This window comes from Chlorocebus sabaeus, chromosome 1 (genome assembly GCF_047675955.1).
Source record: "Chlorocebus sabaeus isolate Y175 chromosome 1, mChlSab1.0.hap1, whole genome shotgun sequence".
In the NCBI taxonomy this organism is placed as follows: domain Eukaryota; kingdom Metazoa; phylum Chordata; class Mammalia; order Primates; family Cercopithecidae; genus Chlorocebus; species Chlorocebus sabaeus.
The window spans coordinates 67,891,786-67,904,704 of NC_132904.1; the positions used below are offsets into that span (position 1 = coordinate 67,891,786).

At 42.0% G+C, this 12,919-nt stretch overlaps 1 protein-coding gene across 3 annotated transcripts in view; it reads right to left on the reverse strand.

The window, feature by feature from the left end:
- STIM1 (stromal interaction molecule 1) overlaps positions 1-12,919 on the reverse strand; it is a 214,824-nt gene that overhangs the window by 11,418 nt on the left and 190,487 nt on the right. For all 3 annotated transcript variants that reach the window (XM_008019954.3, XM_008019953.3, XM_008019955.3), the window contains exons 6-7: positions 12,011-12,188; positions 7,135-7,312 (exon numbers count right to left, since the gene is read on the reverse strand). In XM_008019954.3, coding sequence (XP_008018145.1) covers positions 7,135-7,312; positions 12,011-12,188 — 356 coding nt within the window. The remainder of the gene's footprint in view (positions 1-7,134; positions 7,313-12,010; positions 12,189-12,919) is intronic.

Sequence of the window (12,919 nt, forward strand, 5' to 3'; positions counted from 1 at the left end):
GAAAAAGCACTGGTCAGGAATCTGAAAATCTGGTTCTTGTCCCTGGTCTGTCACTTAACTGGCTGTGTGACCCTGTGCTCCCTAAACCAGTTCTTAATTCGGTGTGAGGCAGGACTTTCTCCCATGCAAATCCAAACTATCAGTGAAGGGGTGATCTCAGGAGAGAGTGAGTTCCCTGTTACGGGAGGTATGTGAAGAGCTCATGTCAGAGAGACCTGAAAATGATTGGTACTTCAGAAGGGTATTGTCCTGAATGCTCTCCAGAGTCTCCTCTAGCCCAGAGACTGTGTCTATGATTCTCTCAGGGAGTAGAGCAAGTGGGCTTTGAAAAGAACTCTGTACAAGGTGGGAAGACAATGAGCACGCCCACACCTAACAGAGGCATTGCCAACAGAAGCCAAGACATGAGAGGACCAATGTATAAGTAGAAATAACCAACTTCTCTGCAGAGAGCACACAATGAGGCAGTCCAAAGCACTAAAGTATAAAAGACTTGAAGGTACATACAGACATTATGTACACAGGGTTTCTTGCTGTCTCATCCAAGCTACCAGCATAAGTGATCTCCAACTCTCCTACCTGAACAGAATCCCAGAGAAGATGCTTGAAAGCAGTCTTATTATCCCCAGCTTCAGCCAATGAGGTAAGCATCCCATAGCAAGCCTGAGGTCCTCTCCACAGCCTAAGATAGGCCAGGAGGGCCTCAGCTAGGGACAGAACACCTTTATTCCTTTGAGAGGCAATGAGAGTGCCAATCTTCACTTGGTTTCTGTTCCCTGGAAAAAAACTAAAAATAGCCCACTCCTGTTTATGTAGCTTCTAAATGAAGACTAAATACTTTAGAAACTAATATACCAAGTCTGAAAATTTATGATCAAGTACTAAATTAAAAGCAGTTTAAGGAATGGGATAAGCTAAGCAGGGAATAATGGATGAAGAAGAAAAAAAAAGAGAGCAAATAGAGGGAAGCATGACAGTCAGGGAGGCATACAAAGGGGCTGGCCTACAAGGCTCAAACCTGTTGGGAGCCAGGCACAGTGGCTCACACCTGTAATCCCAGTAGTTTGGAAGGCCGAAGAGGAGGATCACTTGAGCCCAGGAATTCGAGAGCAGCCTGGGCAACACAGTGAGACCTCATCTTACAAAAAACTGTAAAACTAGCCAGGTGGGATGGTGTGCACCTGTGGTCCCAGCTACTCAGGAGGCTGAGATGGGAGTATCGCTTGAGTCCAGGAGGTCAAGACTGCAGTGAGCCAAGATCATTCTACCACACTCCAGCCTGGGCAACAGAGTGAGACACTGTCAAAAATAAAAAATAAAAAATAAAAAATAAAAAAAAGCTGTTTGGTTAATGAGAGAAGTAACTACAAAATAAGGAATGGGGGAGATGGAAGACAGACAGACAGAGACAGACATATCATGCCATGCACAGTAACAAATGTCTGATGGGAAGACAACATATGGGCAAGTCAGAGTTCTTGTCCTTTTATTTTGTAGCTGTGGTTCTCAACCTTGTAACATACTGTAACCACATGGGGAACTTTTTTACTCTATTTTATTTTGAGACAGGGTCTTCTTGTGTCGGCCAGGCTGGAGTGCAGTGGTGAATCTCAGCTCACTGCAACCTCTGCCTCCCGGGCTTAAGTGATCCTCCCTCCTCAGCCTCCTGAATAGCTTTGGGACCACAGGCATGCACCACCACACCCAGTAAATTTTTTTGTTGTTGTTGTCAGAGATGGGATTTTGCCATGTTGCCCAGACTGGTTTCAAACTCCTGGGTTCAAGCGATCTGCCCGCCCTTTGCCTCCCAAAGTGTAGGGATTACAGGCGTGAGCTACCATGCCTGGCCAGGAACTTAAAAAATACAGATATCTGGGCCCCAACCTAGAGATACTGATTTCATTGATCTGGGGTGTTTGCCTGGGCATTAAAGTAGGCTCTCCAAGTCATTCTAATATGCAGCCAAAGTTAGTAAACACTTATCTATATGTTTTAAATAAAGTGTTATCACCTGACTTCCACTTCCCAGTAAGATATAGTAGGTCATGGGAGAAAAACAATTCTGATCCAAAACAACATCTGGAAAAAGCTGTATACATTTTATGAAAATTGTGTTTTCAAAATTGTTTTTATTTTGAAAAATTTAGAAAATATGTTATTTGTGTAAACATCTAAGGGGTTTGATGTAGTTATTTTTATTTTTATTTTTATTTTTGAGATGGAGTCTTGCTCTGTCACCCAGGCTGGAGTGCAGTGATATGATCTTGGCTCACTGCAACCTCCGCCTCTCGGGTTCAAGCGATTCTCCTACCTCAGCCTCCTGAATAGCTGGGATTACAGGTGCCTACCACCATGCCTGGCTGATTCTTGTATTTTTAGTAGAGATGGGGTTTCGCTATGTTGGCCAGCCTGGTCTCGAACTCCTGACCTCAAGTGATCTGCACGCCCCGGCCTCCCAAAGTGCTGGGATTACAGGTGTGAGCCACTGTGCCCAGCCTGATATAGTTATTTTTAATGAATTAATAAATATTTTTTAATTTTCTGTTTTAGTTTCTAATAGGTTAAATATCAACAGTATTATCACCTATCAAAATGTTCTTTGAGGTCTTAAATAGTTTTTAAGAGTAAAGGGTCCTGGCTGGGTGTTGTGGCTCATGCCTGTAATCCCAGCACTTTGGGACGCCAAGGCGGGTGGATCGCCTGAGGTCAGGAGTTTCAGACCAGCCTGACCAATATGGTGAAATCCCTTCTCTACTAAAAATACAAAATTAGCCATGTGTAGTGGCAGGCACCTATAATCCCAGCTACTCAGAAGGCTGAGGCAGGAGGAGAATTGCTTGAACCTGAGAGGTGGAGGTTGTAGTGAGCCGAGATTGTGCCATTGCACTCCAGCCTGGGTGACAAAAGCGAGACTCCATCTTAAAAAAAGAAAAAAAAAAAAAAAAGAGTAAAGAGTCCTAAGAACAAAAAGTGTGAGAACCACTAGACTAGATAAACTAAAAGTCAGAGAGAAAAAGCCTTTCTAAGATGAGTTGTCAATTGTCAGTCATTTTCTTCCTGGGAGACACTGATGATTTTAGGTGAGAGCTGAAAATTGCACTGGACCCACGTAGAAGATCTCCACTGGGGCACCAAGAAAACAGCCTACGATGTGGCAGAACTGCATCTCTCATAGTCTTTCAGGGTTGAAGAGAAAGAAACTAACAGCTTTCCATTTAAAAGTCAGGGAGGGACATATCTGAGAAACTGGGACAAATGAAAGCTACACCAAGTTTTACTAAAACTACAACCTAGTTCAAATGCAGTTCGATCTCTGATTGGCTTGAGGTGATCAGTTCCTTAATATACTCCACGAAAGAAAGGGGGAAAACTACCTGATGGAAGAGAAAATCATCTGGAGCCTCTATTTTTTTAAATACACACTGTCCAGCATGTCATAAAAATAAATTACTAGACATAAATGGCAAAAAAAATGACTAATAATCAAGAGGAAAAATAAGCAGTCCCATAAATGATCCAGATGTTAAGAATTACCAGACAAGGACTTTAAAATAATTACGATTGCTATGTTAAGGGAAATACAGGAAAAGATGGACACAGTAGATAAAAGATAGAAATTCTGGACGGGGAACTGGAACCTATAAAAGAGTAAAGTGGATATTCTAGAATTGAAAAATACATTGTCTGAGAGTAGTAACCCACTGGATGGGTTAAACAGCAGAATGCTTACAGTAGAATGCAGAATTAAAGAACTTAAAAGATAGATCAATAGAAAATAACCAAATCAAAACACAGAGAGAAAAAAGAACAGAACTGAGCATAAGAGACATGTGGAATAGAGTTAAAAGATCTGACATAAATATTACATTCTCAGAAGGAGAGGAGAGAATGGAGCAGAAGTAATATTTTAAGAGATATATAAGTGCTAAAAAGAATGTATTTTCTAGAGTTAGAGTGTTCCATATGTGTCAAGGAATTCAAACTTATTAACCATGCTTTTAAATTTTTTATATCCTTATGGATGCTATTGGTGACTTATTATTGAGAGAAGTATATTAAAATCTCTAACTTTGATTATAAAATTTGTCTGGTATCATTTTAGTTCAGTCAATATTTGCTTTATATTATTTTAGACTATATCATTAGATGTATCCAAATTAAGGGCTATTATATATTAAATTGAATTCATCTACTTATCATTATGAAATATCTATTTTTGGGGTCTAGTAATACTTCTTGACCTAAAGTTTACTTTATATTAATGTAAATATTACATTTACATTAACATACAGCTACCTTTGCTTTATTTCACTTAGCAATTGCTTTAGGTCAATACTTCATGACCTAAATCCTATTTTATATTAATACAAATATTATATTTATATCAATATATAGCTACCCCTGCTTCATTTTGCTGCTTTATTTTGTAACATATCTTTTCTCATCCTTTTCCTTTAAGCTTTTTTTGTGTTCTTATATTTAAAGTGTGTCTCTTATAAACAGCATATAATTGAGTTTTGGCATTAATCCAATCTGACAATCTCTGCCTTTTAACTGAATTGCTTAGTTTTTTTTCATACAAACCAAGTCTCAACAAGTTTCAAAGGACTACACCTACACAGCATATGTTCTCTGACCATAGTGAAATTAAACTCGAAACCAGTAAAAGAAAGATAAGTAAAAAAGTCCTCAAGTGTTTGAAAATCAAGCACTATACTAGATAACCATGTGCCAAAAAGGGAGCCACAAAAAAAATTAGAAAACTTTTGACCTGAATGATAATAAAAATATAAAATAGAGATTCTTGAATGATCACCTTACTTGAGGGAAAAAAAAAGATCCTTGACGGCCTACTTCATATCACATACAAAAGTTAATTTGAAATAATATCCCTAAATGTGAAAAGACAAACAATAAAGATTCAGAAGAAAATTTAGGGAAATATCTTGGGGATAGGGAAGGATTTCTTAAACAAGAAACAAAAAGCAAAAAGCATCAATTTTTTTTTTTTTTTTTTTTTTTGAGATGGAGTCTCGCTCTGTTGCCCAGGCTGGAGTGCAGTGGCACTATCTTGGCTCACTGCAACCTTCACCTCCCAGGCTCAAGCAATCCTCCTGCCTCAGCCTCCCAAGGAGCTGGGACTACAGGTGTGTGCCACCACACCCAGTTAATTTTTGTATTTTTAGTATGGATGGGCTTTTGCCATGTTGGCCAGGCTGGTCTCGAACTTCTGATCTCAAGTAATCTGCCCGCCTCAGCCTCCCAAAGTGCTGTGATTACAGGCATGAGCCACAACGCCTGGCCGCATCAGTCATTTAAAAAACTGATTAAATTAGAAGCCCTTAAAATCAAGGACTTCTGTTTATCAAAAGACAATATTAAGAGAGCAAAAAAACAAGTCAAGGCTGAGAGAAAATATTTTCTGTATATGTGTGTATTTATACTGACAAAACACTAATATCCAAAATATATAAATAATGCTTACAAATCAATAAGAAAAAGACAATCCAATTTTTAAAATGAGAAGAGATTCCCAAATCAAATGGCCAATAAATTTATTAAAAGGTATTTAATAATATTAGGGAAATGAAAATTAAAATCACAAGATACTACTATATATTTACCAGAATGTTTAAAATTAAAATGCCTAAAAATACTGAGGTCATGGATCAACTAGAATTCTCTTACATTGTTGTGGCAGTATAGATTGGTACAATCATTTTGGAAAACTGACAGTTTCTAATAAAGCTAAATACATGAATACTCTATTATATGTCCAACAGAAATGAGTGCTTATGCCCACCAAGAGACATATGCAAGAAGATTCATAGCAATATTATTCATAAAAGTCAACAAAGCTGCAGACAACCCAAATATTTATCAACGGAAGAGTGGATAAATTATAGTATACTCATACAATAGATGAGTAACTCAGCAATGGAAATAAACCAACTATCACTACATGCAACTTTGATGACTCTCATAGACATAATGTTGAGTGAAAGAAACAAAACACAAAAGAGTATATACTGTATAATGCCATTTATATGAAGTTCAAAATTAGACAAAACTAACTGGTTGGGGCCGGGCGTCGTGGCTGAAGCCTGTAATCCCAGCACTTTGGGAGGCCGAGACGGGTGGATCACGAGGTCAGGAGATTGAGACCATCCTGGCTAACACAGTGAAACGCCGTCTCTACTAAAAAATACGAAAAAAACTAGCCGGGCGAAGTGGCGGGCGCCTGTAGTCCCAGCTACGGGAGGCTGAGACAGGAGAATGGCGTGAACCCGGGAGGCGGAGCTTGCAGTGAGCTGAGATCCAGCCACTGCACTCCAGCCTGGGCCACAGAGCGAGACTCCGTCTCAAACAAAACAAAACAAAACAAAAAAAACTAACTGGTTTACAAGTTGTGACAGTAGTTAACTATTGGATGAAATATTAACTGGGGGAGCAAAAGTGAGTTTTCTGGGGTGCTGAGAAGGTTCTGTATTTTGATCTGAGTGGTGGTAACACAGGTACATGCATACGCAAAAGCTTGCCAGCTGTATACTTATGACTTGTACACTTTATGTAAATCCCTCAAAAAAAGAAACAAAATAACTGTTATCACCGATTATCCACTGTTCTTTGAAAATCATAGTGACTATTTTTATAATTTTCTTTTTTTTGGTTTTTTTTTTTTGAGACAGAGATTTACTCTTGTTGCCCAGGCTGGAGTGCAATGGCACGATCTCGACTCACTGCAACCTCCGCCTCTGGGGTTCAAGCAATTCTCCTGCCTCAGCCTCCTGAGTAGCTGGGATTACAGGTGCCTGCCGCCACACCCAGCTAATTTTTTTGTATTTTTAATAGAGATGGGCTTTCACCATGTTGGCCAGGCTGATCTCGAACTCCTGACCTCAAGTGATCCACCTGCCTCGGCCTCCCAAAGTGCTGAATTACAGGCATGAACCACTGTGCCCACAGTGACTATTTTTTACAACTTGAACTCTTATTGGTAAGAGTCCAGTGACTCTAGAGCATAGGCTTTGGATCACATTTCAAATTCCTCACACATGAAACTTCCAGCCAGACCCTGGGCCCCTGCCCTTTGCCCACCTGTCAAGGTGTCCGGGAATTTGTGGACTCTCCTACCTGCTCCAACTCCTCCTCAGCATATTTTTGGCGGCTCCGCTCATTCTCAGTACCCTCCCGCAGCTCCTTCAGCCGCTGGGCTTCCTGCTTAGCAAGGTTGATCTCATCGCGCAGCTTCTTCTCCAGATGGACCTTCTCCACCTCCACTGTGCGGTGCTCCTCCTGGGCCTTGTGCAGCCTGGGGGGCAATGCAGGGAGCTGGAGGAGGCCAGGCAAGGGGGTGCCAGCCAACATGCCATGAGTCATGGCACCAAAGAGGAAAATGACGGCTCCAACTCTCAGCATATATTCTCCCTGCTCTGCTGACTGTCTGGCTCTGAGCTAACTCAGGGCCAATAGAAACCACAGTTATTACCTAATTCACACCTTGACCATCATTTTGCTGCCAGTAATCAAGGCTGTGGAGCCAGGTTCTCAGGCATCTGAATCCCTCCTCTAAACTGTCTCATACAAAAATCATAACAAGTACCAGTTTACAAGGTATTTCCCGTTTGTTCTCCCAGCAGATAATGATATATTGGTACATTATCAGCCTGGGACAGGCAGATATGGAGCCTTAGAGAGGGAAAGCAACTTGCAGGAAGAACTGAGGCTAGAATTCCAATCTGTGTAACTTCAAATGCCACAATTAATCCCCTTATGTAGTGGTATCTAGAAAGTTCAATAAATGTAGAATACCCTGCAAGCTAGACAAAAAGATCCAGGAAAAACCTAATGGCCGAGAAATGACTGGGGTGGTAGCAGAGGGGTGGATTAAGGAAGATGAGGAAGGAACTATTGAGCTAGACCTCTTGGATTCCTGAGCTTCTGTTCCCAGAAGCAAAAAACAAACTAAATTTATTCCAGAGGGGCTGGGCAGGGCTCTACACATTTCTCCCTCTGAAGCTAAGAGGCAAAAAAGATAGGGCTCAGGAGAGTCCCCTGCTGCCCCCAGGCCCTGAGTTCCTTTCCCAAGTATCTTCCTTAGTGGATAAGATCTCAAGGGTATGAGTTATAATGTAAGTCTACCCTTGCACCGTCACACACATTCCCTCAGTTCACTGACAAAACATTCCATCCAGCTAAACAAGCCTTCTCCCTTCCTCACTTCTTTCCTCCACATGGCTATCTATGTTAATACACTCATTCATTCATCTATTCATTCACCAAGTTCTTTCAAGTGCCTACTAAGTGCCAAGACCTGTGCTAAGCCCTAAACGTATGGCAATAAATCAGAAAGCTGTCCCTGCCACTGAGGAGCTCATGATTTACTCCAACAAAGACAAGTAAACAGGTAACTGTGACAAATTCCATAATAAAATTATCATATATATGATAAGATATATATATATATTTTCATTATAGAATTTATATATATATATATGATGTTGAGTGCACCCAAAAGATGGAGTAATCAGCTCTGCCTGACAGGAGTCAGGGAAAGAAAGGGAGACTTGGGCTACACCCAGAACAAAGACTGAGAATTTGCTAATCCCTTTGGAAGAGAGAACGGACTTTACTGTCTGGTCTTCCTTTCTAAGTAAAAACCACCAGGTTACCAGGGGACCAGATTAGGAAGGGGAAAGGATGGTGAAGAAGAGATAAGATATATAGTTTAGACTTGAGGTATGGAAAAGAAAGGATAGACTGCAGAACAAGAAAGACCCTGAGAGAACACTGATCACTGAAATAATTAAGTAGATGAAACAGATGAAACAAACAGAACTCAATCTGTTAAAAACAAAACTCTAAGTCCAGAGCTATCAGTGGCAGAGACCTCAAAAGGTATCGTGGAACAAGCAAAGAGGTAAGAGGAGGAAATGTTAGGCTGCAAGCTCCCGCGAATTGTAATCTGCCTACTTTGTCCCTGAAGAGAAAGGGAGTTGAACCTCCTGAAAATGAACACCAGATGGCAATACATGCATAGGTAAAGACAAACCAGAGGCGCCATTTCCTGCCAACTCCTTCCCTTGCTGAATGTCCTTCTTTATTGTACTCTTCCATGACCCAACTGTGTAAAGTTACACCATTAAGGATTCACTTCTTCACTGAAATACTGTCCTCTATGAAAGCAGCCTCTTGAGAAAAGCCAATACTACGATAAGTCTGTCCTTTATAATAGTGAGCTCCTTTATAGTAGAATCAAGACTGACCCCCTTTCATAGTGCCAATAAGGTCTGTTAGAGATAGAGATCAATAATTATTGTTGGGTGCAGAAATGAGCAAATAAATATACAATTAAGCACTGCCCCACTCCAAGGCAACAACCATTAGCATTGCAATTAGTCCTGCCTCTAAGCAGTTGTGTGATGATGAGCAAGTTTTGCCTGCTTTGGGAATCAAAATTCCTGCCTGCCTCAAATAATTATTTTGAAACTCAATGAAATCCTAACTGGAATGTACATGTAGAATTATATTTATTCACACAAATTATCAGGAACTCTGTAATAAAGCTCTGTAAAAGCTGGCATTGCAGGTCTGTTAACACAAGGAGGAACAAGGGGGCAGTGGGCTCTGGACACTCTGAGGAGGATATATGTGTGCATGTGTGCCAGCCTATCTCTAGGGGGGAAAGGGGAGGGGTGTCTTGGTCTCTTTCTAAGTGCCGCAGTGGTCACTTAACTCTGGAGGTCTTAGGGAGCAGGGAGTGCTGGGAGCTTAGTTTTATCCCCAAACTTGGAATGTCTCCTGCCTAGATTCTTTTGCCTTTGGAATGGAAACAGTACACGTTTTTCAAACAAATGAGGTATGGGGACTGCTCAGACAGCAGCAGTTAGCCCCTAATTGGCAAAGGGCCCAAGAACAAGGGGCCCAGCAGAGTAGCCAGGATTCAGCTTAGAGATCAGACCCCTCTCGCTCCCTAGAAGCCCAGCCCATGGAAATAAACCCAGTAAGTCTGCTACCTCAGTAAAAGCAGCACCCTGGAGTGTCAAAATTCCTAGTTCACTACTTACTGATATATGACCCTGAGCAAAGCACTTACCCTCTCTGAGCCTTCATTTCCTCAACTGTAATAGTACCTACTTCAAAGGGCTATAGTGATTAAAAGCAATAATGCATTTAATTATTTAACAATACCTGGCTCACAAGAAGTCTTTTCCCACCCCTCCAAAGAAAATAGTGTTTACCATTTAAAAATAACACAATGGCTGGGCACAGTGGCTCAGGCCTGTAATCCCAGCTTGAGTCCAGAGTTCAGGAAAAGCCTGGGCAACACAGCAAGACCCCTGTCTCTACAAAAAATCAAAACAATTAGCCTGGCATGGTGGCATGCACCCAGCTACACAGGAGGCTGAAGCAGGAGGATCTCTTGAGCCCAGGGGTGGAGGCTGCAGTGAGCCATGTTCATGCAATTCAACTTCAGCCTAGGCAACAGACCAAGACCCAGAGTCAAAAAAATAATAATAATAAATAGAAATAAATGAAAAGACAAGACTTCATTTCCTTTTACATGAATTCCTGCAAAGACTTCCCAACTAGAGTCCCTAGGCTTCCAGAATCATTTTTTTTTTTTTTTTTTTTTTTTTTTTTTTTTTGAGACGGAGTCTCGTTGTGTCGCTCAGGCTGGAGTGCGGTGGCGCAATCTCCACTCACTGCAAGCTCCGCCTCCCAGGTTCACGCCATTCTCCTGCCTCAGCCTCCCGTGTGGCTGGGACTACAGACGCCCGCCACCGCGCCCGGCTAATTTTTGTATTTTTAGTAGAGACGGGGTTTCACCGTGTTAGTCAGGATGGTCTCGATCTCCTGACCTCGTGATCCGCCCATCTCGGCCTCCCAAAGTGCTGGGATTACAGGCGTGAGCCACCGCGCCCAGCCCAGAATCATTTTCTAAAAGACAGTCCTGAATAGGCCTCTCCTCTTCTCGAAAATATAACAACCAAAAAGACCTGATTTGACTCTCTATTGCCTTCTGCATCCTACTAACTTCCCCACATGCATCTTAAGGTCCCAGGGATCTGGCCCCACCCTATACACTCAACCTTAACACCCAGGACCTCCCTACCCATCTTTCAAGGCTACCTCCTCAGAGTCCCACATCCACTCATTCACCTCTTTGTCTTTCTAGTCATTAGCATTCTTATCCTATAAGCTGAGTCTGGAACTAAGTCTGCATTAAGTGTGCTCTCACTGCTGCTTCTTGTGGGTGTGTAAGTTTTGTTTCCTCAGGAACAGTGAATTTCTTACAACTGCCATCACAGAACTGGTTACTATATGTTAGGAAATACACAGGCTGACTGACCGACTGACTAATGGGCACTCTCTTTTCACAGCTAAATCTTCTGCCATAGTTTTGAAGTCATATTTTATTTTAACAGAATCCCACACCATATGAGTTGGAAGTGTTCTAGGAGAGTTTAGCATTCTCCTAGGTCAATCCCTTCATATTACCAATGAGGAAATAAGTCCTGGGAGGGAAAGAGATTTATCCAAAGTCATACAGCAAGTCAGTGTTTATGAGATTTAGATTCCTTATAAGAAAGAACTAAGGACAGTAAGAAGGAAGGTTTTTGAGGTTTCTTTGGGGAACAGTAAAGAACAGTTCATTATATCTATTTATATGCTAAGAGAAGCAGTCCAGAGACGGATGAAGGAAGAATGACCCCCTAACAAGCAATGGGAAGCTCAAGACCTCTGGCAGCTACACATTTCTCCCTCTGAAGCTAAGAGGCAAAAAAGATAGAAACAAGTTTCTCCCCAGGAGGAATAACTGCCCAGGGCACTTGGAATATCAGCAACCTAAACTTGCAGTGCAGTTTTGGAAGGATGATGCAGCCTGGGCTGCCATGTTAACAAGGTCTCAGGGGCCAAGTGGCTCACACTCAGGTAGAAATAGGAGGTTCCCAGGAGCCAAAGGTAATGGCAGGGCCTTACCTTTCCTGAAGGGGCAGGGCCTTACCTTTCCTGAAGGTCATGCAGACTCTGCTCAGCTCGGTGTAACCCCTCCAAGTCCTTCATCATCTTCTTCATGTGCTCCTTGGAGTAACGGTTCTGGATATAGGCAAACCAGCAGCCGCCCACACCAATAACGATAGACACCACCAGCATGAAGTCCTTGAGGTGATTATGGCGGGTCACTGCCAAAGAGGGGAGGGCATGGTGAGTTAGGGTGCCCACTGCATACTGAGCCTTGCAGACTCCACTGCACACTCTCCCACTCTCCCACTGAGAAGGAATTAGTTTCCCTTCTTAGATACACAATTCCCATACACTATTATAGTAAGCTCTATGTCTATCTCTCCGCTAGCCAAGGCTTTGTTTTGAAATGAGAAGCCTTACAGCAATACAGGAAGCTTATTAAATCACACTTCCTTAAGATGCAGTGAAGAGGAGAGAACTAGTGCCTTCTCAATATACCCTAGCCATCTTTGGGCTAGGATGAGCCCATATGCCCAGATGTAGTGGCTTCTGTCCTACAGGGTAAGCAATTCTAAAGTTCCACAGTAGGTAAATGGAGATGACTGGTATAAAGGATATAAAGCAATGTCACCAGAAGCCTTAGTTCTGGCTGTAGGACTGAAGTCACTGTAGGAACTAGGTCTCCTGGACTACCAGGCCATTCTTGGCACAGATCAGGGAAAGGTCCAGAAGTCTCAATCTACGGTGAACATTTCTAGGCTACTGTGAAATCCAGAGACTCTAGAACAGGATAGCATCAAGAAATTGATATTGATGAGACATTACACCTACCAGAAACTGAGGAGCAGAGCTATTTCCAGAAAACACCTGGTAGCAATTCAGTGAAGCATGAGGGCCCCAACCACCAACTGGGGTTCAAAGAATGCCCATTGTCCAGAGCAAAATTTAA